The sequence below is a fragment of the Danio rerio genome, chromosome 16 (genome assembly GCF_052040795.2).
Source record: "Danio rerio strain M-AB ecotype USA chromosome 16, GRCz13ab, whole genome shotgun sequence".
Classification (NCBI taxonomy): domain Eukaryota; kingdom Metazoa; phylum Chordata; class Actinopteri; order Cypriniformes; family Danionidae; genus Danio; species Danio rerio.
This window is the reverse complement of record NC_141036.1, coordinates 50,238,798-50,264,271: the sequence shown is the minus strand read 5'-3', so window position 1 is coordinate 50,264,271 and position 25,474 is coordinate 50,238,798. Positions and strand designations below refer to the sequence as shown.

Sequence of the window (25,474 nt, the reverse complement as noted above, 5' to 3'; positions counted from 1 at the left end):
AAACTTTCAAGAAACCTAATTTGGCTACATTATAAATGAAGTAGCCATAAATACTTTTGAGTGATAAGTCATGACAAATGTTTGTTTGACAAATAAATTCTTAGGGGGTTAATTATATTGACATGCTTATTAGGTCTATATAAACTGCTTTTACTCCAGCCAGACTAAAATAAATAGCTCAAGACTTTCTCCAGAATAAAAACTATTAGACTGTAGGAAAAACTGTGGAAATGTTCTTGGTCTATTAAACATGACTTTTGACTTCACATACATATACATATGTGTGTGTGTGTGTGTGTGTGTGTGTGTGTGTGTGTGTGTGTGTGTGTGTGTGTGTGTGTGTGTGTGTGTGTGTGTCTTGTTTACTATCCTTTTCACTTCTCATATGAAACCACACAAAGATGAGGCATAATGACAAAACAGTCTGATTATCTTTGTATTTCTGAATATATGTATATATTAGATTGACTTTAATGGAATAATGCTGCATAAAAATTACAATACAAAATTCACACAAACATACAAAAAGTGAAAATGACAACAAACAGGATTATAAAAGAGAAATATAACACAGCACACACACATCCTAATGATTTATTAATAACATTTAGTTATATTGGATAGGTCACGTTATGTTTTACAAAGATGTGTTTTGTTTTTGTTTGCGTGTAAATCTAAATAAATAACCATATTTGATGCTCTTTATGACTTTTTTTTAATTATCAACGAAAATACAAAAAAGGTATTCAACAAATCCAGGTATAAACCTTAGTAAAACAAGATAATAAAGTGTAATGTGTCAGTCTCATACAATCAGCATTAAGCTGTGTCGTCAGCCAGTCGTTTCCCATCATGCTTTTGGTAACGCAGTCTTTTGAGAGCAACTGCGGCCGACTGCTCTATCCGAGGTACCCGCCTCGCGATCGCGAGAGTTTTTTGGCACACGTCAGCGTGACATCAGAGCGAGGCAAAGGCAAGGCGGACACATTTCTAACCGGCATGCATCTTGCGGTGATCACCGGTGATCGATTCTGCGCAGATTTTGGTCAAGTCAAACGAGCCTCTTGTCTCTATCTAACGACTCTTCGGTCTTTTGAAACTATCAGGTAACGTGTCACAGCATTAGTACACTACTTCAGTCTTTCACTTTCACACTTGTAATTAATCATTTTACTGAAAACCTCAGATACTGCTGGTTGTGCACCTTTTTTACCGACCAACCTCCCGCGGAAAAAGTGATTGACAGGTGGTAATTTGTGTGCAACTTATCTTTATTTAATTATGATTTGTTTATGGGTAAAACAAAGAGCATGCAGGCCAGCTAGTTGAAACAGTAGACTACAAATAATTAATTTGTTATAAATTAATTAATTATTTATAAATAATTTATTCACCTCCGCCTATGATGACGATGCCATCGTCCATCGCGATGTTTTACATTAGACATCATACGATGCCAAATTGGTCGACATCGCCCAACCCTACTGTGAACTTAATCCATTTGAGTAAACGAAGCAATTTTAGCACAGTAAAACCCAATAAATGAAGAGAACTCAAACTAGTTGTGGAAACTGATTGCTATAAACCATTTGAGTAAAAAACTAATCTATAGGAGTACTGTGAACTTACTCCGTTTAAGTTGAAGTAATGAGGTTTTTAATTAACTCATTACCTTCAACACCGCGTTCAAAACTCTTTTCAAGTGAGTAGAATTAACTTGAATAGAGTGAGTAGAATTATTTGATAAAGTTGACTGTTGGGTTGTACAGCGTGGGAATAAATTAAATAAATTAGCATTTCCCTTTTAAGTAGAACAAATGTAGTGAAAGGCTGCTGAACTTATGCCTGAAAGGCACTTTTGACTATATTACAAAATTGTTTGGTGTTTTCCTTTTGTATTTTTTTTTTCTTTGGAGTAAAAAGGTGTATATTGTACATATAAGGTCTATATACACGACTCACCTGAGGTCTTAACTGACCTTTAACAGATCCAGTGCATGTTGGTTATATTTTATAAGCAACCATATCTGAATAGTCATATCATTGTAATAAAACAGTGGAGTTTCTGGCGGGAGCACTTTTAGCTTAGCTTAGCATAAATCATTGAATCAGGTTAGACCATTAGCATCTCATTTAAAAAAAGAATAACTACTTGAAGTCATCTTTAAATAGGACAATTATCTATACTCTTTTTCATATTCCTTGATGACATTGCAAAAAGTCAGACTGTTCAGGCTGTAAATATATACATGTTATTTCCACCAACAGTGACCAACAATTACTCCCTAAACTATTTGTTTGCTTTAATCCAAACAGTGACTTTTTTTCCAGTCAGTGTATAGTGTATTAAAATGAGTTGAGTCTCACATGCACGTTATGTACTGTGTATACAACCTGACAAAAGTCTTGTTGTCGATCCCAGTTGTAAGTGCAACAAATAACTTTATATTGATCATTTGGAAAAGTGGCAGAAGGTAGATTTTCTCAGATGAATCATCTGTTGAACCGCACCCCAACCATCACAAATACTTCAGGAGACTTATTGGTACCCACCTGGACCCAAGATTCTTACAGAAATTAGTCAAGTTCGGTGAAGGAAAAATCATGGTTTGGGGTTACATTCAGTATGGGGCATGAAAGAGATCTACACAGGAAAATTCTCAGAGTAAAATTTCCTCAGTTCAGAGAATATTTGGTCCCTCTCTAAATTGAGTAAAATTTACTCAGCAGCAGAGTTAAAGGAAAAAAAAACAATTATTTATTATTTTTTGGTTGTAAAATGTAAATAACTAAAACAGTTAATTCTCATTAAATCTCATATGGACTTTTGTGAACATCTGACTGAAATAAAGTCAATCAGGTAAGCAATGACTGAAGCTGCTGCTGCTTCTCTTCTGTTTCTGCTTATTAACAGCAGGTGTTCATCATCATTGCTCAGTCATCTCTTAATTAACCTCATCGTTGTCTCAATAACTTTAACTCTGCCGCTGAGTAAATTTTACTCAATTTAAAGAGGGACAAAATATTTTCTGAACTGAGTAAATTTTACTTTGAGGATTTGCTGTATACAGAGAGGATGAAAACATCAACAGCCTGAGGTGTCAAGACATTAGAGCTGCCCATTACATTACACACCACAAGAGAGGGCAAATTCTTCAGCAAGATAGCGCCCCTTATCATACTTCAGCTTCCATATCCAAGTTCCTGAAAGGAAACAAGGTCAGGGGCTCCAGGATTGGCGAGCCCAGTCACCAGACATGAACATTATTGAGCATGTCTGGGGTAAGATGGACAAGGAGGCATTGAAGATGAATCTAAAGAATCTGAACTCTGAGAGTCCTGCAAGAACGCTTTCTTTGCCATTCCAGATGACTATTGAGAAGTCATTTGAATCATTGCAGAGATATATGGATCCAGTTCTTCGAGCTCATGGGAGTCATACACAATATTACTTCTTTTTATACTTCACCAAGACTTTATATTCTGCTGTACATTATTTCTGTTAAGTGACAAGAGGTTTGTTTAAGCAGAGTCAGACCTTACTGTCCTAATTAAATAATTAAAATTCAAGGCATGGTCATATTTTATTTTGGTAAAACAAGCGTAATCTAGAGGCCTTTGCCTTTCATATAAGCCACTTCTGATACCAAATGATCAACTAGAAGTCAATTATTATTTGTTGTTCCTAAAACTTCAGATTGTGTAGACAACAAACAGTAAGGTGTCCATGTGACTGGTCCAGAAGACTGAGAACTGCAGTGAGAACAGCTCATCCAGTGCCACTTACATAAGCATCCCGAGGACAAAACCCAGCGCACAGGTCTACATTATTGATGTTCCGCTTTTCCAGGTTTCACAGCCACACTTATAAGAGGAGCGGAGTATAACGCTCTCTCTGAAGGTCAGCTGGGTTTTTAGAGAGGAGAGGAGATAAGACTGCCTTTCCCGTCAACCTTATCGCTCATGAGAGCCGAGATACTGTGCAGGGATAGCAGCGTTTCTGCATGATCACAGACTGACTGGATTACAGTATTTCATTCACTTGGTTTAAATGCATACTGTAAAAAATGCTGCTTTTCACTAGGGCTGCACGACTCTGGCAAAAATGTGAATCACGATTGTTTTGCTTAAAATCAAGATCACAATTTTCTCCTGATACTGTAAATGTAAAATAAAGGTTAATATGATGAGCCTATTATTATTGTTAATTCTCAAACATATGGTAAAACAACAATAATAATATTAGGCCTATGTGTAGGTCTACTGTTGCTTAAAATGCTAAATTTTGTATAGTCATCAGGGTGGACTTGAACAGACTTTCAATATGTCCTGTTTGTAATTCACAGAAGAATGATGAAATCAGAATACAACTATTCATAATTATAAAGTTGATTTATTATGTTTAAGACATGTGCTTGTCATCTGTTATCAACAACATTGTTAGACCATTTGTTTTCACTGGTAAAATTAGAATCTCGTCATGATCAGATTCCTTCTTGCATTGTATTCAGCAATACCTGTATATATAGGCTAGGGTTGTTATACTGACAGAAAACATTTATTTTCATGCACAGCATTGTGTGTTCGCTCTGAAATAAGAAACATCAGATGTGTGTCGTAATCATAACTCTAAAATGCCATATGATCATTTAAATGACGTCTGCACAGGTTTCACTTTCACTTCTGAGCGCGGCTCATGGCTGCTTTCACTGTGAGAAAAAAACATACAAGCAAATCAAACTACCCGCACGGCCCTCAAATGATCGCTCTGTGCAAAAAAACTGAACGTTATTCACAACATTATTAACGTTTTTTCACAGCTTATGCGGGTTGTGTTCACTAAAGCAGGAGTCATACGTGCACGCGCGCGTTCTTGGTAGTAAACAAACAGCTGGCGGTCAGCTCATGTGTGATTTTGCAGCCACGTATACATCATTTCATTAAGACAGAAATGATTCATTCAAATGAATCATTTTTGGGTGAATTATACCTTATAAATACAGTGTGTGACACTTTTAACACCTTTTAAAGGTGTCAATGTTGTCGTTAAGACTTGTGCGAGCGTTTTTACGCCTTACGTCTTTCTATCCTGACCTTGACAATATAATTGGCTGAATATAGAAAAGCTGAATTAAGATTGTGTGTAGGGTCGAATCGAGATTGTGATCTTTTTTCGATTAATCGTGCAGCCCTAGTTTCCACACAATTCCTTGATATTAACCCAACACAGATAGATCAAGTTTACTTAATCATTTTTACAAACACAAGTGGATTGAACATAAAACAATTCAGTTGTCGCCCCGAAAAAACCTTATGAATTTTGTTGTTTCAACTCATTTTTAAATAAGCCGTTTAAACGAGCAGCAAAAGTCATTTTTTGAGTGTATTTTCTGCACATTAAAAGGGTAGTTCACCCAGAAAATGAAAATTGCCTCAGTTTTACTCTCTTTGAACCTTTATGATGGGGCTGCACAATATATCATTTCAGCATTGAATGCAATAGTCACATCGCAGGATATGCAGTGTTGAATCTGAATAATATTTGAGAATTTTTTATCTCGTACAAATATCTAAATTTCAAAGCGAAAGCATATTCGATTATTTTACTTAAACCAATTGTGTTTATTGCAACTTTTTTCTTATACTAAAAACTAAATATTTTACTTGATTTAAGAATTTTTAATTATTTGGACTAGAAATAAAAAAACAACATGTTTTTCCATTGTGATTCTTAAATTTCTGTACCTTAATACTATTAGACTCTTCAGAAAGCTATTCAACTGAACTGTTTAAACCAGGGGTGTCCAAACCTGGTCCTGGAGGTCAAGTGTCCTACATATTTTAGTTCCAACCCCAATTAAACACACCTGACCAAGCTAATCAAGCTCTTTCTAGGTATACAAGAAACTTCCAGTCAGGTGTATTGAAGTAAGTTGGAGCTAAACTCAGCAGGACACTTGCCCTCTAGACAGAGCTTGGACATCCCTGGTTGAATCTAGTGAAACTGTTTTCATATTGCAATTTATATGATAAAAAAAAGAAAATATCGCAATATCAGATTTTTCCAATATCGTGCAGCCCTACTTAATGAGTTTCCACTGTTCAACACAACAGAAGATAATTTAAAGAATGCTGGTTGCTGGGACCCACTGGCTTCTATAATAGGAAAAATATACTATGGAAGTTAATGGTGCCAACTGCAGCATTCTTCAAAATATCTTCCTTTGGGTTCAACAGAAGAAAGAAAGTGAGTAAACGAAGACAGATTTTTTTTGTTTGGAGTGAGGTATTCATTTAAGATGTGTAGTGTTTTTTTTTTTTTTTTTTTGATGTTTTCTATTCCAGTTTAAAATTGGTAACACTTTAAATGAAGGGTCCATTAGTACATGTATTTATGGTCACTCTTTATTTTGATGGTCTGTTTGTTGAACTAAGTTACATTGCATCTACATTTCAACTAATTCTCATTAGATTATAAATAGACTGTTAAATTGGGATTAGGGTTGGGGTTAGGCTTAGTATAAGTTGACATGTACTTGCAAAGTTTCTTATAGTTTGTTAAATGTCTGTTCAAGGATCAACAGATATTAAGCAGTTTACTAATACTCAAATGGACCATCAAAATAAAGTGTTACCGTATTTACTAACATTAACACAATTAGTAATACATTTATCAAATGTTTGTGAATGTTATTTAAGTTAAATAGCATTAGTTCAGATTACCTCACAGTGCATTAACTAATGTTAACATGTACAACTTTTGCCATAAATAATGCATTAGTTAATGTTGAACTATCATTAGTAAATGCTGTACAAGATTATTCCTATTAAGGGAATGTTAGTAAATGCATTAACTAATGGACTATTATTCCTAAAGGGTTAATTAATTTTTAAATTTTAGGCAACTACACTTATGAAAACAAAGCTTTTTTTTAAAGTGCAATCTGTTAAAGATATAGTTTATCTAAAAAACCTTAATTTTTTTTAATAGAGGTTCAAAGAAGATTTTAATCAGATTAGTTCATTAATTTATTGATGCATAAAAGTTAATACTTCTTTTCGGCAGTAAAAATGACACTAAAATCAATTATAATAGTGCATTTCAGAAGATTGGGATTAATACGTTTTTGTAAATATCTTTATTCTGCTGTGAGTCTTTAAAATAATCAAAAGTCAGAATAAAGACATTCAAAGTTTCAAAAAATTGATGTTAATTAACTTTCAATAAATTCTAAAATATTTTATAATTATAGTTTGACATATAATTGACTAAAGGTGGCACTGTGGTTCAGTGGTTAGCACTGCCGCCTCACAGCAAAAAAAAAGTTGCTGGTTCAAGTCCCGGCTGGGTCAGTCGGTATTTCAGTGTGGAGTTTGCATGTTCTCCCCGTGTTGGCGTGGCTTTCCTCCGGGTGCTCCAGTTTTCCCCACAGCCCAAAGACATGTGCTGTAGGTGAATTAAATAAACTAAATATATATGTATTGTTATATTGGATTTAAAATTCTAATATTGGTTTTAAGATTTGGAAAATGTTTAAGACTTTTTGGAGTCCACTTTAAAAATCAAAAATTGAGTTTTGATATTTTTTACCATTTACAAAATTGACTAAATATCTTCATGGAAGAGGATCTTTACTTGATATTCCAATGATTTTTGTCATAAAAGAAAAATCTATAATTTCGACCCATAATACTGTATGTATTTTTGGCTATTTTCTAAAATATATCTGTGCAACATACCTGTGGTTTATAGGGTCACAAAGATATATGAAACAAATATTAATATCTCCAAACGATTGAATGCTGGTGTACATCATTGCTTTTTAATTTTCAAGCATTATTATACAGTGTAATTGGAAAGTACAAAAATATACTCTTACTACTATATATATATATATATATATATATATATATATATATATATATATATATATATATATATATATACTGTATATATATACTGTATGTATGTGTGTATATATATATATATCTATATATATATATATATACTGTATGTATATATATATATATATATATATATATATATATATATATATATATATATACTGTATATATACTGTATATATATATATACTGTACATACATAAATATATAATGTTTTGATTCTCTACAGGTCAGACATAATGAGGGGAAAGCTTGTGTTTTTAGATCAGCTGTTGTGATTGGTAAAATTATATAATAGACAGAAACAAGCATTGTGATGAGGAAAAACTTAACAGGCTTAAACAGATTTAATTACATTCAGCTTCATGAATCTGATCCATTTTGTCAAACTGTCAGCAGAAACATCACGCGTCCCTGTGGAAATACACAAAGGCTTTGGAAAAGTGTTCGTGTGCGCTGATTTAGTGTTGTGTTTTGTTCTCCTGTCTATCGATCAGAAGATGTGCAGACAGAAGAGCTTTTGAACTGCTCAGTTTTTACATTTATGTTTCACCATAGTGTTCTTAGCAGACTCTTAGTGTAGGTAATTAAAGACTCATCTGCTATAAGCATAGGCCTATATCACTAAATACATCAATAGATCAACCATCATTATATACATTCACAGAGTTCAATAATACAGACTGAAGGCTGGAATTGATTCTTGCACGATTTGGTCTGTTTTGAATTTAATAGGTGCACCAGATATAGGGATCAGGTTAAGGATTTATAAAATCTGCAATAATAACTGATTGTACTTGTACTGTGTTAGTGAACAATAACTTACAAGTATTATACATCAGTCAGGAATATTTGAGCAGAAAAAGTTTACCTAATTTTTCAACAAAAGTGTTTATTAATTAGGTTTTCTTATTATATTTTAATCAATATTATTGTACATTATTGCTTACATTTTTATTAATTCAATAATAATAATAAAAATAATAATAATGATAATAATAGTAATAATAATAATAATATTAACAATAAAAATAATAGTAATAATAATAATCACATATAGAAATGTTTATCAAATTTTCAAACAAAAGTGTTTGATAACATTTTTCTTTTATTTTCATCAAAATTATTGTACATTATTAATTACATTTTAATTAATTTAATAATAATAATAATAATAATAATAATAACAATAATAATAATAATAAATGCATATAAAATGTGTAATATGTTCATGTTTGTAAATATATAAAAATGACAAATTATTTTTTTATTCTGAGTCGTAAAAAATGTCATAATCAGCAAACATATAGAATATGAATCAATTGAATCAATTATTGGATTTTTTTAAATACAATTTCATTCATCAGTTAATGCTAATATATTAAATATTATAGAACATAAAATACAATACTTATCATTTTAATAATCAAGGTACTTTTAGCTTAGCATAAATAAGTTAATCAGATTAGACCAATAGCATCTCCTTAAAATAAAATTACTGGAGAGTCAAGCTTTAGGAAAATGATCAACACTTTTTTTTTTATATATTTTTGAGTGCGATGCTAATGTTCTAATCTGATTCAATGATTTATGCTAAGCTAAGCTAAGCTAAAAGTGCTCCCGCCATATGCAGAGATCAGCTGAATGGATTTAAAATTAACAATCGCTAATAATCAAGGTACTTTTAGCTTGGCTTTGAATAAATAATGAAATCAGATTAGACCATTAGCATCTCTTAAAAATTAAATCTACAAGAGAGTCAAACTTTAGGAAAATTATATATTGACGTTTTTGAGTGTGATGCTAATGGTCTAATCTGATTGAATGATTTATGCTTTGCTAAGCTAAAATTGCTCCTCCATATGCGGAGATCAGCTGAATGAATTAAAAAAATAACAATCATTGATAGTCTAGGGAATTTTAGCTTAGCTTAGCAACAATAATTAAATCAGATTAGACTATTAGCATCTTGCTCAAAAAAACAAACCACAACAAAAAACTACAGGAGAGTCAAGCTTTAGGAAAATTATTTACACTCTTTTCAACAATCTGATTCAATGATTGAAGAATATGCGGAGATCAGCTCATTTAATTTAAGAATAACAATTATTAATAATCAAACTATCAGCTTAGCTTAGCATAAGTAATTGAATCAGATTAGACCACTAGCATCTCGCTAATAAAAAAATAAATAAAATAAAAAAATTAATAAATAAAATAAATCAAGGAAAGTCAAGCTTTAGGAAAATGATCTACACCCTTTTTTTGACATTTTTGAGCGAGATGCTAATGGTCTAATCTGATTCAATGATTTATGCTAAGCTAAGCTAAAAGTGCTACTGCCATATGTGGATATTATCTCAATGGATTTTAAAATGGTAAAACTCAACTGTTTAGTTCTAGGGGAGTTGTAAAATGTGGGCATACTAACTAACTAACTAACTAACTAACTAACTAACTAACTAACTGAATGAATAAATAAATAAATAAATAAAGTGGAGTGCTCCTTTAAGTTTTTAGATTGAGTAAAAATGTTGCCTTCCTTTAGCGGATCAAGCCTTTACACAGCACATGCAAATAAACAACATGAATTGTCCATGATTTCCCTTTTCCTCTTTCATGTCATGCCAATGGGAACCAAATCAGACCACGTTTTCAGTTTGAGGCAAAGTTGCCTTGTTCGAGATCTTCACGCAGACAAATATCAATGCTCATTTTATGATCACACGCCATGTCGCTTTTTTCGGTCCGTCTCTCTCGCTGTTCTCCTGTCTCCTTCGCTCGTAGTAAAAACAGCATCAATAATTAATGATCCAATTAATAGTTTACACTGGGTTTTTATTGAGTTGTCAGAGTGATGGAGAGCCGTGCGCCGGCGGCCGGGGAGCTGCGCTCAGGCCTGAATCAGCACTTCCGCCTTCTGCCCTGAACAGATCCCACGACACACACACTTTCAATAGCAGAGACAGAGAGAAAAAAAACAGAGCAGAAGAGCAGGGGGAAGTCACTGGGTGTCAGAGAGAGTGAAGGCCACTGAAAAATCATTGTAGACACTCTTAATGTTCATCACAGGTTAACTGGGTCTCTTTTGTCATTTTGAAAATGATGAAACTTCCTGAAATTTACCCTAAATATGGTCATATTTACTAGAGCTGAACAATATATAGTTTGAGCATCGATATTGCAATGCAATGTGCATAGCTCCAATAGTCACATTGCAGTTATTATTTATTAAAGATAATATATATACATACAGTTGAAGTCAGAATTATTACCCCCTTCAAATTTTTTTCTTCTTTTTTAAAGATTTTTCAAATGATGTTTAACAGAGCAAGGAAATTTTCACAGTATGTCTGATAATATTTTTTCTTCTGGAGAAGGTCTTATTTGTTTTTTTTCCCGGCTAGAAAAAAAGCAGTTTTTAATTTTTTAAAAGCCATTTGAGGGACAAAATTATTAGCCCCTTTAAGCTATTTTTTCTTGATAATTTACAGAAAAATCTACTGTTATACAATAACTTGTCTAATTACCCTAGCCTGCCTAGTTAACCTAATTAACCTAGTTAAACCTTTAAATGTCACTTTAAGCTCTATAGAAGTGTCTTGAAAAATATCTTGTCAAATATTATTTACTGTCATCATGGCAAAGATAAAAAAAAAAAAAGAAAAATCTTCTCCCAGTTAAACAGAACCCAAGGCTGACATCAATGTCCAACGTCCAACCTAAAATCAACCAAATATCAACATCTTATGATGTTACAGCTTAACGTTGTGTGGGCGTAACCACTATGACGTCTATCAGATATTGGGTTTGGTCAGTTTCTAACACAACTTAAAATCAACCAAATATCAACATCATTTGATGCCGTCATTGGACATCAAAATAACAAGTTCCTTAGAAGCTGGCTAGACATTGAATTTTGGTCACCTGACATCACAACCTAAATCTAACCTAATATTATCGTCTTATGACATTTTTGGCCTTCTAGGCAATAACTAAATGCGCTACAGAATGTTACGTTTACACACATCCACAAATTAAATGTAAATGCATCAGCTTTTTACAGCGTAATACTCACTACTCTTGACTACTTTTGAAAGGTCTACTTTTTACTCATATTTTTGAGTAATATTTACAACAGATAATTTTACTCTACTTGCACTACATTTAAGGCAAGTAATGGTACTTCTACTAATGTTTGATTTATCAGTACTCCTTCCACCACTGCCAATGACTTGCCTAATTATCTGATCTCTCCTAGTTAAACTAACTAACCTAGTTAAGCCTTTAAATTATATTTATGATACATTCTATTATCATGCAAAATAAGTAGCAAGATATTATGTACTGTCACAATGGCAAAGGCAAAATGTGTTATTAGAATTACGTTTTAATTATATTACTATTATGTTTATGTGTTAAGAGAAAAATCATTTCTCAATTAAACTGCACTTGGGGAAAATAAAAAAAATGAAAGATTTCACAAAAGCACTAATCATTTTAATAATTTGTCTTTAAATAAATGTGTGTAAAGGCACAATGGTAGATTTATTTGTATAGTTGTCTGAATTGCAGTTTGAGTGCTTTTACCAGTTTAAAGTGCTATTTCAAGTAAGATTTTTTCCAAATTACCAACTTACATTGCGTTTTGTATCCCTGCAATGCATCTAAAAAGATTTTTGGCAGCAATGTAATTTACATGCATTGCAGTTATACAAAATCAATTAATGTGTGGATGTCAAATAGACATCAAGATTTTGAAATGAATGTTTTTGGATGTTGTTTTGACATCATGGTATCCTCTGTGATGTTTAAGACACGTCTAGCTGATTGAATAGCATATGCAGTGTTAATATGTGATGTAGGATTAATATATATTAACATTTAAGTTATATTTTATATTCGTCTTTTCAGTTTTTTGTACATAATCTTACGTATTATTTCAGAACAATACCGTACAAGGGGTAAGAGGGAAGCGAGGGTGCACCGACTACATTTAAAACTGAAGCCAAGTCAGGCTTCTCTGACATTGTTTTTTTCCCTCCCTCTAAGTTAAGTGTATTAAGTCCCAGTCCCAAGATCTTTTCAGATCTTATTAGTCTGACTTAAAAGATAGCGACTTCAGCCAAGTTTCTCCGAGACAAGTTTGACCTTTTCTGTAGTTTTGTTGCAATTACCAGAACCTGCTCTTTATTTTACTTTGGTTCGGTTGCATGATTACAATAATAAGCTCAACTATCAATGTATGGGTTGTTGACATGATTTTGGATTTTCACTGTCACACATGACAAAAATTTATATAATTAGTATTGTCATCATTTAAAATGCAATAAATGCTTGATAATTGCTTTGTCTTCAATGGACCTCTTGTTAGATAAACTACTTTGTTTTGATTTTGTCTTACTTTTTGAGGCCAAATCTCAAAACTGTCCAATGGTGTATACCTTCTCAAGCATAGTTAAATAAATTACAGCTCTGATCAAATCATTAATAAAACCCTCAGGTCTAATTTTATACCACAAGTGTTTTTTTTATTAATTGGCAATTCTTTTAATCCATATATTTCTGTAAACAGAAGAAGTTGATACGTTTTCTCACTAAAAATGTTCCTCTGGTGTGACACTATAAACAAATTTTAAATGATCAATTCCACAGAAAACTTCAATATTCGAAGGCAGGGGTGTCGCTAGATCCCTTTTACTGGAGCGTGTGCCCCAGTAATACTTGCCTGTGCCCCCTTAAGCTTTTAAGTAAGCAAGTAAGCAAGCAAGTAAGTATGTAAGTCATGTGTGCATTTATTGTGTATGGCCATACACCCAAAGCTCTTCACAATCATGAAACAATTCACAATCTGTCGCTCCACCACCAGTGTGCAGCATCCACTCGGATGCTCACCACACGCCAGCTATAGGTGGAGTGGAAAGATAGTGACAGAGCCAATTCAGTGGATGGGTATGATTGGGACGCCATCATTGGCAAGGGTCGATGGAGGGAGTTTGGCCAGGACACCAGGGTTAACACCCCTACTTTTTTACGAGAAGTGCCATCGGATTTGTTTTGACCACAGAGAATCAGGAACCTCAGTTTAAAGTCTCATCTGAAGGACGGCGCTCTCTGACATTATAGAGTCCCCTTCACTATACTAGGGCATTAGGACTAATACAAGCCCAGATTGAGCGCCCCCTGCTGGCCTCACTTACATTACTACCAACAGCAACCTAGTTTTTCCGATGTAATCTTCCATCCCAGCCTGATCTCACGAGAAAACGTAAGTATTTTACGTTTTGCCAGTTTAGTGGCTAATTTGTATGAATTCGTACGAGTTCAGTCGTACAAAATGGTACGATTTTAAAAAGTAGGCGTGGCACCTAACCCCACCCCTAACCATAACCGTCATTGGGGGATAAGCAAATCGTACTAAATTGTACGAATTAGATTGTACGAATTCATACGAATTAGCCACTAAAGGAAAAAGTTACGAATTGCCGTGAGATTGTGTTGTCCATTCAGGTACTGACCAGGCTCAGGTTAGTTTCAGTGAGTAACCCGTCTGGTCTACAGGGTGATATGGCTATTATTGTATTTGTGAAGTATTCGCTGAGAATATTCTTCTCCCCCCAAAAAAACGTCAGTCTAGTAATCAATGAGTGGCTCCTGTACTAAAAAGGCGAGGCTTCATTCACCATATTGACCGTTACACTTTCCCCATTCAAGTGACACATCTTGTGTATCCTAAAGGCTTTGGTAAAGTAAATACCACAATATAAAGATAAGCATGAAATAATGAAGAACGAATTCCCTTTCATGCAATTAGTATATTATTAAGGGTTATTTTTCTTAATTTTTGCTTTGTCACACCCATATACAGTATAGATATGGATGTTTGTATCCATGATGTCACCCATAGGTTTCTGAAGCTACAAATGAAGCTACAAGTAGGCATGGCCAACAGTCACCTCTTTGTTGGCGTGTCATCGCACCAACTGGAGCTTAAATTGGCCAAAGAGGCGGAGCATGAGTGTAGCTACAGACGCCTACTAGCATTTTGCCTAGACAGGTTTTTCTTTGGGAGAAACACTTAATACTTCGTTATCTGCGACTCGTTTGTGTTCTGACCTCATGTGCTTGGTTGTGTACTATATCAATAAAGTGTTTAGTCTTTTAAAAAACACTGTTGTAATACATTGAGCCACTAAGCATTGTTCTTGTGATGCTTTTCAACCGAAAGAAAACGCAAGTTTCTTCAAAATACTTCAAATATAGTCTGTGGTAGTAAATGCAAGGCTATTTATGAAGTCCAGGCATAACGCTGTATGACAACGTTTCAGATGACTGTTTCATAGCCTACAGCTAATCAATCTGTCAGATTCTGGAGTGCTTTACAGTTCTAAAAATAGTATATTATCTTAAATAAATAAAACAAATACGTTTATAGAGATGTCGTATAGTGTATAATTTCACTCACCTAGGAAATGGAGGCCACTTGAATGGTTTGTGAGCACAATTAAGTGCACAAAGCATGCCATATTATCTGATTTTTGTTGAAAACAATTTAAAAAATCTATTTACTGTGTAAAGAAACATTAAACAAAACAAAAATATGTTGTATTAGCCGAGTTCAGTGGCTAATCAGCCGGAATCAGCTGAGGTGAAGTGATGGCGACCAGCGAGACCTAACTGTCACTCAAGTGGCCATGCCCTTAATTATGCAGACCTAATATAAACAAAACGGATGAGTTTTAGAAAAATTTACCCCCTCACAGTTGTCATGTAGTGTAATATTAGCTATATGAACCAAAACTTTTTTTGTACCAGGCTGTAAATTCCTTTTTTTTCTGCTTTAAAGTTTGCCATTTTAACATTGGGGTTAATAGAAATGTGCTCTGTTTTGGAGCCAGGCCCAGAGGAATTTCAATGAATTGCAGTTTCAGTTTCTTCCATATTAGCTTCAGGAGGGAGAGCAGGATGTTGCCGCTTGGTCACACCATAGAACATTTTTATGGTAAACGGTGAAAGAATTGATTTTCCCTTTTTACTTGTTTGCCTTATATTTTCGTCTGACTTTAAACTACATAAATAAAACAAATTTGTTCTTCAAATATGGTGTTTTACAATGCAATTTGTCAACTTTAAAAAGTGTAAGTATAAGTGTCTTTACAGTATGTCTGCCATGTGTCCTCATGAACTACTTTGCTCTCTGCTGTATGTGTGCATATTGGGATTATGTATGTATGTGTGTGTGTGGCACTCGCAGGAGATTTGGATGGCCACTGGTGGGATCACACAACGTGGCACAGCAGCGATGCCTCCATCATGTCTTTGGTGAGACATGCGGAGCCGAATGTCCCACCACTTTCTTTCTTTCTCTCTCTCTCTGTCTCTCTTGGTCATTTCATGGTTCTTTTGATTTATTTTCACTTCTGCATGTCTTTTGTTTCTTTCTGTTTTTATCCCATGTCTGTAGGGGACAGTCAAAGGGGAAAAAGACAAACTTTTGAGCAGTCACACACCTTATCTGAGGGCCAAAAGAAAATGGTGCGCTTTGGGGGCCACTCTTGGGAAGAAGATGCTGAGTGGTGTGAGCCCCAGGTTAAAGACTCGGGTGTTGATACGTGCAGTAGCACAACCCTAAACGAGGAGCATAGCCATAGTGAGAAGGTACTGGGACCCCCTCTGGCCTGCACTGCTTTCAGTTCATTTTGATCTCGTTTGGTTTTTCATTTACTTCATTTTGTTCCATTTCCACTTGGTCTTTGTTTTGATGTCGCTAACGATAGGTGAGATGTTGATTTGATTTTCTTTTTGTTTTGGATGTGACTGGGATAGTTCAGCCAAAAAGTTACATTTATCAACCTTAATGCTGTTCCAAATCCGAAGCACTCCTTTAAATCCTTCTTTTTTTATCAATCCTTCAAATCAGTGAATCACTAATGACTTGCTGGATCATTCGAATCAGTGAATTATGAACTGAAAACTCGCTCTGACCAAATTATTTGAATCAGTAAATTGATAACTGGAGACTCGTTGAATCATTTGAATCAGTGAATTGTTTATTGGAGACATGCTGGATCATTTGAATTTGTGAATTGATAACTAGAGACTTGCTCTGACTTGTTCTTTTGAATCAGTGTGTTGTTCATTGGAGACTTCCTGAATCATCTTAAGCAAAGAATCGTTAACTGGAGACTCACTTTGACCAAATTATTTAAATCAGTGAATTGATCACTGGGGACTCTCTCTGACTGGATCATTTGAATCAGTGAATTGTTCATTGGAGACTCGCTGTATCATTTGAAGCAAAGAATCATTAACTGGAGACTTGCTCTGACCGAATGATTTGAATTAGTAAATCGGTATCTGGAGAATCACTGCGTCATTTGAATCTGTGAATTGTTCATTGAAGACTAGCTAAATCATTTGAACCAAAGAATCTTTAACTGGAAACTCGTTCTGACTGGTTCTTTTGAATCAGTGAACTGTTCATTGGATACTCGCTGAGTCATTTGAAGCAAAGAATCATTAACTGGAGACTCGCTCTGACCAAATTATTTGAATCAATGAATTGATCACTGAAGACTCACTCTGGCTGGATCATTTGAATCAGTGAATTGTTCATTGGAGATTCTCTGTATCATTAGAATCAAATAGTTGTTAACTGGAGATTCGCTTTGACTGATCTATTTGAATGGGTTAATTGATATATGGAGAATCATTGAATTGATAACTGGAGACTCATGATGGTTATGAAGGCTGGCTGAACGTATGTTGGCTTTCTCAACCAAAAAATTTGACCTCCAGAAGACCATAGCAGCCTCCGAAATGAGTAGCAGATTCAGAGTTATAAAAATCCACATGCGGTGGACTTTTATTAGCAAATCATATAAGTATTACAAACATAAACACTAGCTGAGCAGCTTCCATTGTAAGGCTTGATTGTTAGGCACACTTGTTCCTGTTTGGTACTATCAATCTGGCAACCTACCAGAGAGTGTTCTCACTGCAGCCCGCAGCTTGGTGACATATTGTACCAGGTTCAATATGTAGTGGATGTGGGCGCAAGCAGTTGTTGCAAGAAATGCTCATTATTTATATTAATTATTAAATTACACATTAAATTGTGTTTGTTTTTATGTGTACATCTCCTCCAACCCTAAACTTATTAACATCTACACCTCCCCCAACCCTAAACCTAACCACACAGTAGCATGGGTGTTACCTTAGTGGGCGTTACAAAGTCTACTACATAATGGACCTTGTCCAGTACGCCATCGTGCTACAGAATGCAGCGAGGGATATCATGACCTGCCTGCAATTTGTAAAAATTCTCTTCAATGTTTTGAATTTGGACTGCAATACCTAATACAACCACTAGGTAGTTCAATCCTACACTGGCTCAATTTGCTTCAACATTATTTTGGAAAGATTCAGAAGACCTTAACAACAAAACATCTACAACTTTAACAAACATAAAACAAAAACATCGACAACTTTGGCTGAACTATTCCAGTGTTAAGTTGATATTTCTCCTGAGTTTTTCAAATTTCCTTTCTTCTCTGCCGGTAGCTGGGGAGCCTCTTGCTTGCTCTTTTACCGTTTGCTTCTTAGCCGCAGCTGCAGTAGTGACCGTAGCAGCCAATCACTCCACCATGTGACTGTGTTTTTGTCATGGCACTCAGAGAATGTGGGTTTCCCTGTGAGCTGCATGTCCTCTCAGCCTCGTGTGTTACATTGGTCCCGTCAGCCGCGTTTTAGGGCCCCAAGAACCCCTCACTGGTTCAAATCCTCACTCCTTTTCCCCCCCTTCTCCAGGAGACTCGAACACTCGCTCACTCACTCGCTCAGAAACGGCTAGCCAGGATTTGTTTGCCACAAAGTTTGTTTTTCTTTTTTCCCTTTCCACTGTCACGTTCCTTTGCTCTCCGTGTTATGGGCTTCCACGGTTTGTGTTTAGCGAGCCTTTCCATGCTGTTCTCCTCGCTTTCAGTTTGAACATCAACGTCTGTGTTTCTTCTTCCATTTGTTCGGGCTTGTGTTTGCTGGGTGTGTGGTGCTGGGGATCGGTTGTGGTGGCGACGGAGGTCTCTGTGCACCACTGGGGGGCTTTTCTCTGCATGTTAAGGGTGCATGTCACTCCCAAACAGAAAATCACACAAACTCTGAATAACCTTTATCAAAAAAAAAAGGTTTCAATTTGGAAAAATGAGATTATGAAGTTCTGGAGGTGTTCTGACTTCAGTACATGTTAAGCAGGTTATAGATTCCATTGTAAAGTATATTTGATTATATAAGGTTTATATAAGATTTTAATAATGTTCTTTATTTAGAATATTTTACAGCTTTACAATTTTTGCTGTAATCATTGATATGGCCTATATAATAATAAAAAAAAAAACAGTTAAAATATTATCACTATTATGTCATAACTGAATGTTTTGGCTGATCATCTGAGTAAAAATGACTCTATAAGAGATTCGAAATGGCAATTTTGTAGGGCAAGGCCTTAGGACTTTCAGCAGTATATACAATGCTCAGGATAATTGAGTACACCCCATTTTGAAAATGAATATTCTTTGTAAATACAGGTAATGTATTTTGGTGCATTTAAACAAAACATATTTATTAAATAGATATATTTATTAAAATAATATTTTAGTCACCAAACATATTTACAAATTGAAAGATAAAACAATTAAAATCAAGCAAAATATTGCAAAAAAAAATTATAAAAAATCTTAAACTAAATTTTTACTTTTTTTTTTGCTTCTCTTGATTTTTGTTTATTTTTAAAATTGGTATTTAATATTTTTCTATAATATAAATTTGGGTGTACTAGTTTTTGGACCGGTATCGTAAGTTATTTTGTTAGATTTGCTCCAGATTTGGCTTCAGTACTGATTAATCTAATGTATATGCACAAATATATTGTAAAGCTTCCTATTAAAAATATAAATTTAAAAAATTGCAAAAAGATCACAAAAAGATACAAAATGTCAAAATGCTAAATCTCAAAATGTCTTCTGCTTGCATCCAATTCCTTACAAACACCACTCGAACCTTAAATAATATTTAATCAATACATAATTGATTTCTTAACTAGTTTGTTGCCACAGCTTTAATATTTTTTTCAATAATATAATAAAAGTATAATGTAAATAAATCATATAATAGATTAATGGCAATATATTGATATGGGTGTCCGTTGCAGTGTCCCAATTTGCATAATATCCATCCTAAATTATATTGGTAAATAGACTTAGTATATCTCAAATCATTTTATGTTGAAATGAGTATTCCAAAATAAGATGGATGGTCTACTATTTCTGGTAGAATTTATAAGTACAGATCTGCGCATACTACAACCACTAATATCAGCCACAATACATTGCGTGTTGGATGAAAAATCATTCGAGAAGTCAATTCTGCATCGATTCTTCATTTCGCTTTTGAAAGTGCATTACTTTTCTCCTTTGAAAGGATTCTGAGCTTTGTTTTTAACACCAGATGACACTGTATGCTTTACAATAGACATGCTCTGTTTGCATTCAATTCTTTACAAATACCACTTAAACCCAAAAAATATTCTTTAATCAATACAGAGCTGATTTCTCGAATTATTTACTAATCATACAGTTAAAATCAAGCAAAATATTGCAAAAAAAAAACACGAAAATTTTAACTAAATTTTAAAAAAATTTTGCTTGATTTTTGTTTATTTTTAAAATTGGTATTTAAATTTTTTTTATAATATTAATTTGGGTGTACTAGTTTTTGGACCGGTATCATAAGTTATTTTGTAAGATTTGCTCCAGATTTGGCTTCAGTTCTGATTACTCTAATGTATATGCACAAATATATTGTAAAGCTTCCTATTAAAAATATGAATTTAAGAAATTGCAAAAAGATCACAAAAAGATTTGTGAGGGGTATGCTTATATATGCTGAACACGGTATGTAATTAATGTGAAAAATTGCTTTTTATTTTATCACGTGGTATCATGTTGCAACGTGCAAACTTTAAGTAACATCACTAGCACAAGCAAATCTCAAAATGTCATCTCATCACTAAATGGACAGTTTAGATGACTTTATAGCTCAAAAAACAGCCAATTTGTAGAAAATAAGTAATGTAAGCGCTTTGGCAAAAATGCAAGCTTTACTTTTCTGCTTTTAAACCATCTGGAATGGTTTGCCCCATAGACCTCCATTATATATTTTTCTCCCGTAAGCAATTTTTGTACATCTATCCTAGTAATTCAAAATTATTTTGTCTGTTAATTGACAGCATGTTGTAGATGATGGCCATAAAGCTGAACTTGTGTTGAACCCAGATCACTATGTTGAATGGCTTTCCTGTGTCATCTTTAAAACTGAGCTATTGATTTATTGTATTATAATACAACTTTCATTACATTCAGTCACCAAATTATATTCATATCTATTTGAAATGCATAGTTTGTCAAAAGTGAGTCGACATCATTATTTAAAAATGATAACCTAAAATTTAAGAGAAATTTTACCTTTCAATGTTATTTTAGTTCATGCTAAGCTGTTATTTTACTTCAGAAGACCTAAAATCACATTGGAATGGACTAGTTTGGCCTTTATCTTCAACATTTAATATTGAAAAACACATTAGTCAACCATTCAAATGTAAAAATCCATGTTGGTTGACCATTTGACATTGGAAAAACCCATGTCGGTAGCTGTTAGAGTTCCTACAATGCACTATTGTCACAATACTTGTTAAATCTGTGGCGAAAAATCATTTCAGTAATCAATTTTTCATTGAGGTTTTCGAAATGCAGTTTAAATGCATTGATTCTAAGATTAGTTTTTAACTGCGGATGGTGCTGTATGTTTTACAAATAGTCATCTTCTGCTTGCATCCAATTCCTTACAAACACCACACAAACCTTAAATAATATTTAATCAATACATAATTGATTTCTTGACTAGTTTGTTGCCACAGCTTTAATATTTTTAATATTTTTAATAAATAAATCATATAATAGAATAATGGCAATATATTGGCATGGGTGTCCGTTGCAGTGTCCCAATTTGCATAATATCCATTCTAAATTGTATTAGTAAATAGACTTAGTATGTCCCAAATCATTTTAGGTTGAAATGAGTATTCCAAAATGACATGGATGGTCTACTATTTCTGGTAGAAATTAGAAGTACAGATCTGTGCATACTACAACTACTAATATCAGCTACAATACATTGCTTGTTGGATAAAAAAATCAGGTCCCACTTTATATTAAGTGTCCTTAACTAATATGTACTTACACAGGATTTAATAGATTGTTACGATGTACTTATTGTGTAAATACATGTATTTACTGTGTACTTATGCTTGATAAATTACATGTATGTAATTACATCTGTAAATAACTTTTGTAATTACATTTGTAAATACACTGTTGACCACCCCTTACACCTTAACCCACCCTTAAACCTACCCATGCCACCAAACCTGTCCATAACCCAACCTCTATTCCAACTCAAAAGTACCACAAGTGTTCTCAAATACATTATAAACACAGTAAGTACATTGTATTTATTTTTTTGATGTAAGTACATAGTAGTTAAGGACACTTAATATAAAGTGGGACCAAAAATCATTCCAGAAATCAATTCTGCATCGATTCTTCATTTTGCTTTTGGAAGTGCATTACTATTCTCTTTTGAAAGGATTCTGAGATTCGTTTTTTACAGCAGATGACGATGTGTGCTTTACAAATAGCTATACTCTGCTTGCATCCAATTCCTTACAAATACCACTCAAACCTAAAAAAAATCTTTAATTAATACAGAGCTGATTTATCAAATTATTTACTAATATTGTCCAATAATATAATAGAATAGTTTAATAAAAATAAATTATGTAATAATAAATAAGGTGGTGATATATTGATATGGATGATCAATGCGTTGTCCCAATTTGAATACTATCCATCCTAAATAGTATTCGAAAATCAAATTAGTATGTCCCAAATCATTTTATGTTGAAAATAACCTGGACGCTCTGTTATTTCTAGTAGAAATTAGAAATGCAGATTCGTGCTTACTTTAACCACACATATTGCCCAAAATACATGGCGTGTTATTGTGATAAAAAGTTCGGATCAAAATGAGTCTTATTTATTGAGATGAACGAATCTTTTTTCGAGTCATTTCGTTTAATTTGCCAAAATACTATAAAAATTATACTAGTTGCTTCTAAACTCATCTACAACTAGCTCAAACGATGTTCACACTACAAACAAGTCATAACTAGAATGCTATAAGAAAGAGAAAATAATGATTTATTGTTTAACAGGTCTTTTGCCTATGACTATGTCAGCTCACCTCTTCTGACAGGTCTTCAAATTTGAGTGATTCATTCACATCACACAGACAGTCCTATATATATTGGTTTTTGAGTCGTTCGGTTATCATGTGACAGAATGTAAAGAGAGATGACTCAAACGCGAGGACTCGAAAAATGAACGGATCAAATCTTTCTACGGCTCTAAATGCATATGATTGGCTTTTGTCTTTCATGTGATGAATGGACAACTCAAACCTGATAGAAGACTCAAAAAAGGAACAGATCTTCTCCTCCAACTGCACAAATGTGCGCATGCGCGAATGACCTAAATTCGATTACAACTACAAACGCTGGTAAAAAGTGGCAACAAACTACAAACATGGCAGATGCGTGAGACCGACAGTTAAGTGTTGAGGCCTTGGTTATGATGTTTGAATGACTGTTAATTAACTTAAAATTTGTAAAAATTTAAATCAAGTTTTCCTCATTATATTTCATCAGCGACAACAATGTGAACTTGTATAAAAGTGCATTTAGTCAATATATGGATGCATAATTATGCAAACAATTTTGGAAATTGTATGAAAGACTTGCTTATTACAGATCAATCTACTGCGGCTTCTCCAATATGGAAGAAAATTAAATATGAAAGAAATGTGTTGAGATGATTGACAGGGCACATAACTAAGCAACATATCAGTCAATAATAATGAGGATGCTGAAGGCTTGTATACTCTTGTTGCACACAAAAAAAGTACATATTTTTAAGACGTAGTTTAAGTAAGCGAATTGGGATGCAGCACTAGTATTAATATTATATTGCTAAAGGAAAAAATATTACAATATTGTGGTATTGATACGCCAAAACTCCTATTAAAGAGAGCTCACACAAACATGTAAATTGTTATCCTTTACTCTTCCTTCACTTATTCCAAAGCTGTGTGAGTTTCTTTCTTCTGTTTAACACAAAAGACGATATTTTGAAGAATGCTGAGAACCTTTAAGCATTGACTTTTATAATATTTGTATTTCCTATTGTGGATGTCAATGGTGACAGTTTTTCAGCTTTTTTCAGAATATCTTCTCTTGTGTTCAACAGATGATAGAAACTCATAAAGATTTATAATAAATAAATGAGCGTTTAAATGTTAATTTTTGCATGAACTATCCCTTTAAGTAGGGCCATCCACTTTAATTATATGGAAAACAAATACTTGTGATCCACGGGAAACAAAATCATACAGCTTGAGCGTGAGTAAATAACGACGGCGTTTTCATTTTAGGGTGATCTAATCCCTTAATCCCCCTGGGAGACATTATTTGATTTGGCTTACCCTCATGAAACACCTGCGATCACAGCAGAGTTTGTGTGATAAACGGGATGAAGCTCATCTCAGCCGTCCCGCTCCAGCACTGGCAGCTTTCTGTGTGTACTGGAATGATGTTTGTTGTGTGTGTGTTTGTGTGTGTGTTTTATTTTTTTATTTTTTGACCTGACAGCACCCAGTTACATGGCAGCCCTCCAAAGACGGAGATCGGCTCATCGGCAGGATCCTGCTCAACAAGCGCATGAAGGACGGCAGCGTTCCCCGCGATTCCGGAGCTCTTCTGGGACTCAAAGTGAGTTACGTGGCCTTATGTGTGTGGACACTTTAGTTAACAATCATTCAATCAAATACAAACCTTATTTATGAAGCATTTAACAACCACCAAAGTGCAACAAAGACATTAGCTCCTTTTACACATACAGACCTTTCCGGAAAATTACCGGCAATTTTCCGGAAAGGTTGTATGTGTGAACAGGCCCTTTTTGAAAATACAGGTAAATTCTTTCCGGCTATTTTCCGGAAAGAGAAGTTGTAACATTACCGGTGATTTGCTGGAATGCTGCGCTGTGTGAATGCAGAAGGAAGATTGCCGGAAAGAGCGCGTACATGTTTAGAACGTGCTGACGTGAAACGTCTACTCTAGCCAATCAGAACAGTCAGACGCATTCACGTGCGCGCGGTTTATGAGAATAAAAGCCTTTGAATATTTTTCCAGACACCTTTAGCTGCTAGATGTTAGTCAGATAACGTTTCTATGTTCCTTCTTAATGCTACCTGTGTAAATAATTATAAATAAAATGTTTATGATAATCCATTGTTTGTTTACCTTCAAGCTTTGCGGGTGCCCGTGAGCACCCATAGCGCCAGCACACACACATATCAAGTACATCTCGACATGCGAAAGTGTTTCTCTATGTTTTCATTG

At 34.1% G+C, this 25,474-nt stretch overlaps 1 protein-coding gene across 49 annotated transcripts in view; it reads left to right on the top strand.

Moving 5' to 3' along the window:
* Positions 1–25,474, top strand: part of rims2a (regulating synaptic membrane exocytosis 2a) — a 317,393-nt gene that overhangs the window by 148,876 nt on the left and 143,043 nt on the right. For 26 of the 49 annotated variants that reach the window (XM_087287966.1, XM_087287962.1, XM_087287961.1 and 23 more), the window contains 2 exons: positions 16,160–16,227; positions 24,722–24,841. In XM_087287966.1, the coding sequence (XP_087144092.1) occupies positions 16,160–16,227; positions 24,722–24,841 (188 nt within the window). Of the gene's footprint in view, positions 1–16,159; positions 16,228–16,369; positions 16,564–24,721; positions 24,842–25,474 lie in introns of all 49 variants that reach the window. The other 23 variants (XM_087287955.1, XM_087287950.1, XM_087287942.1 and 20 more) reach the window with 1 other exon arrangement.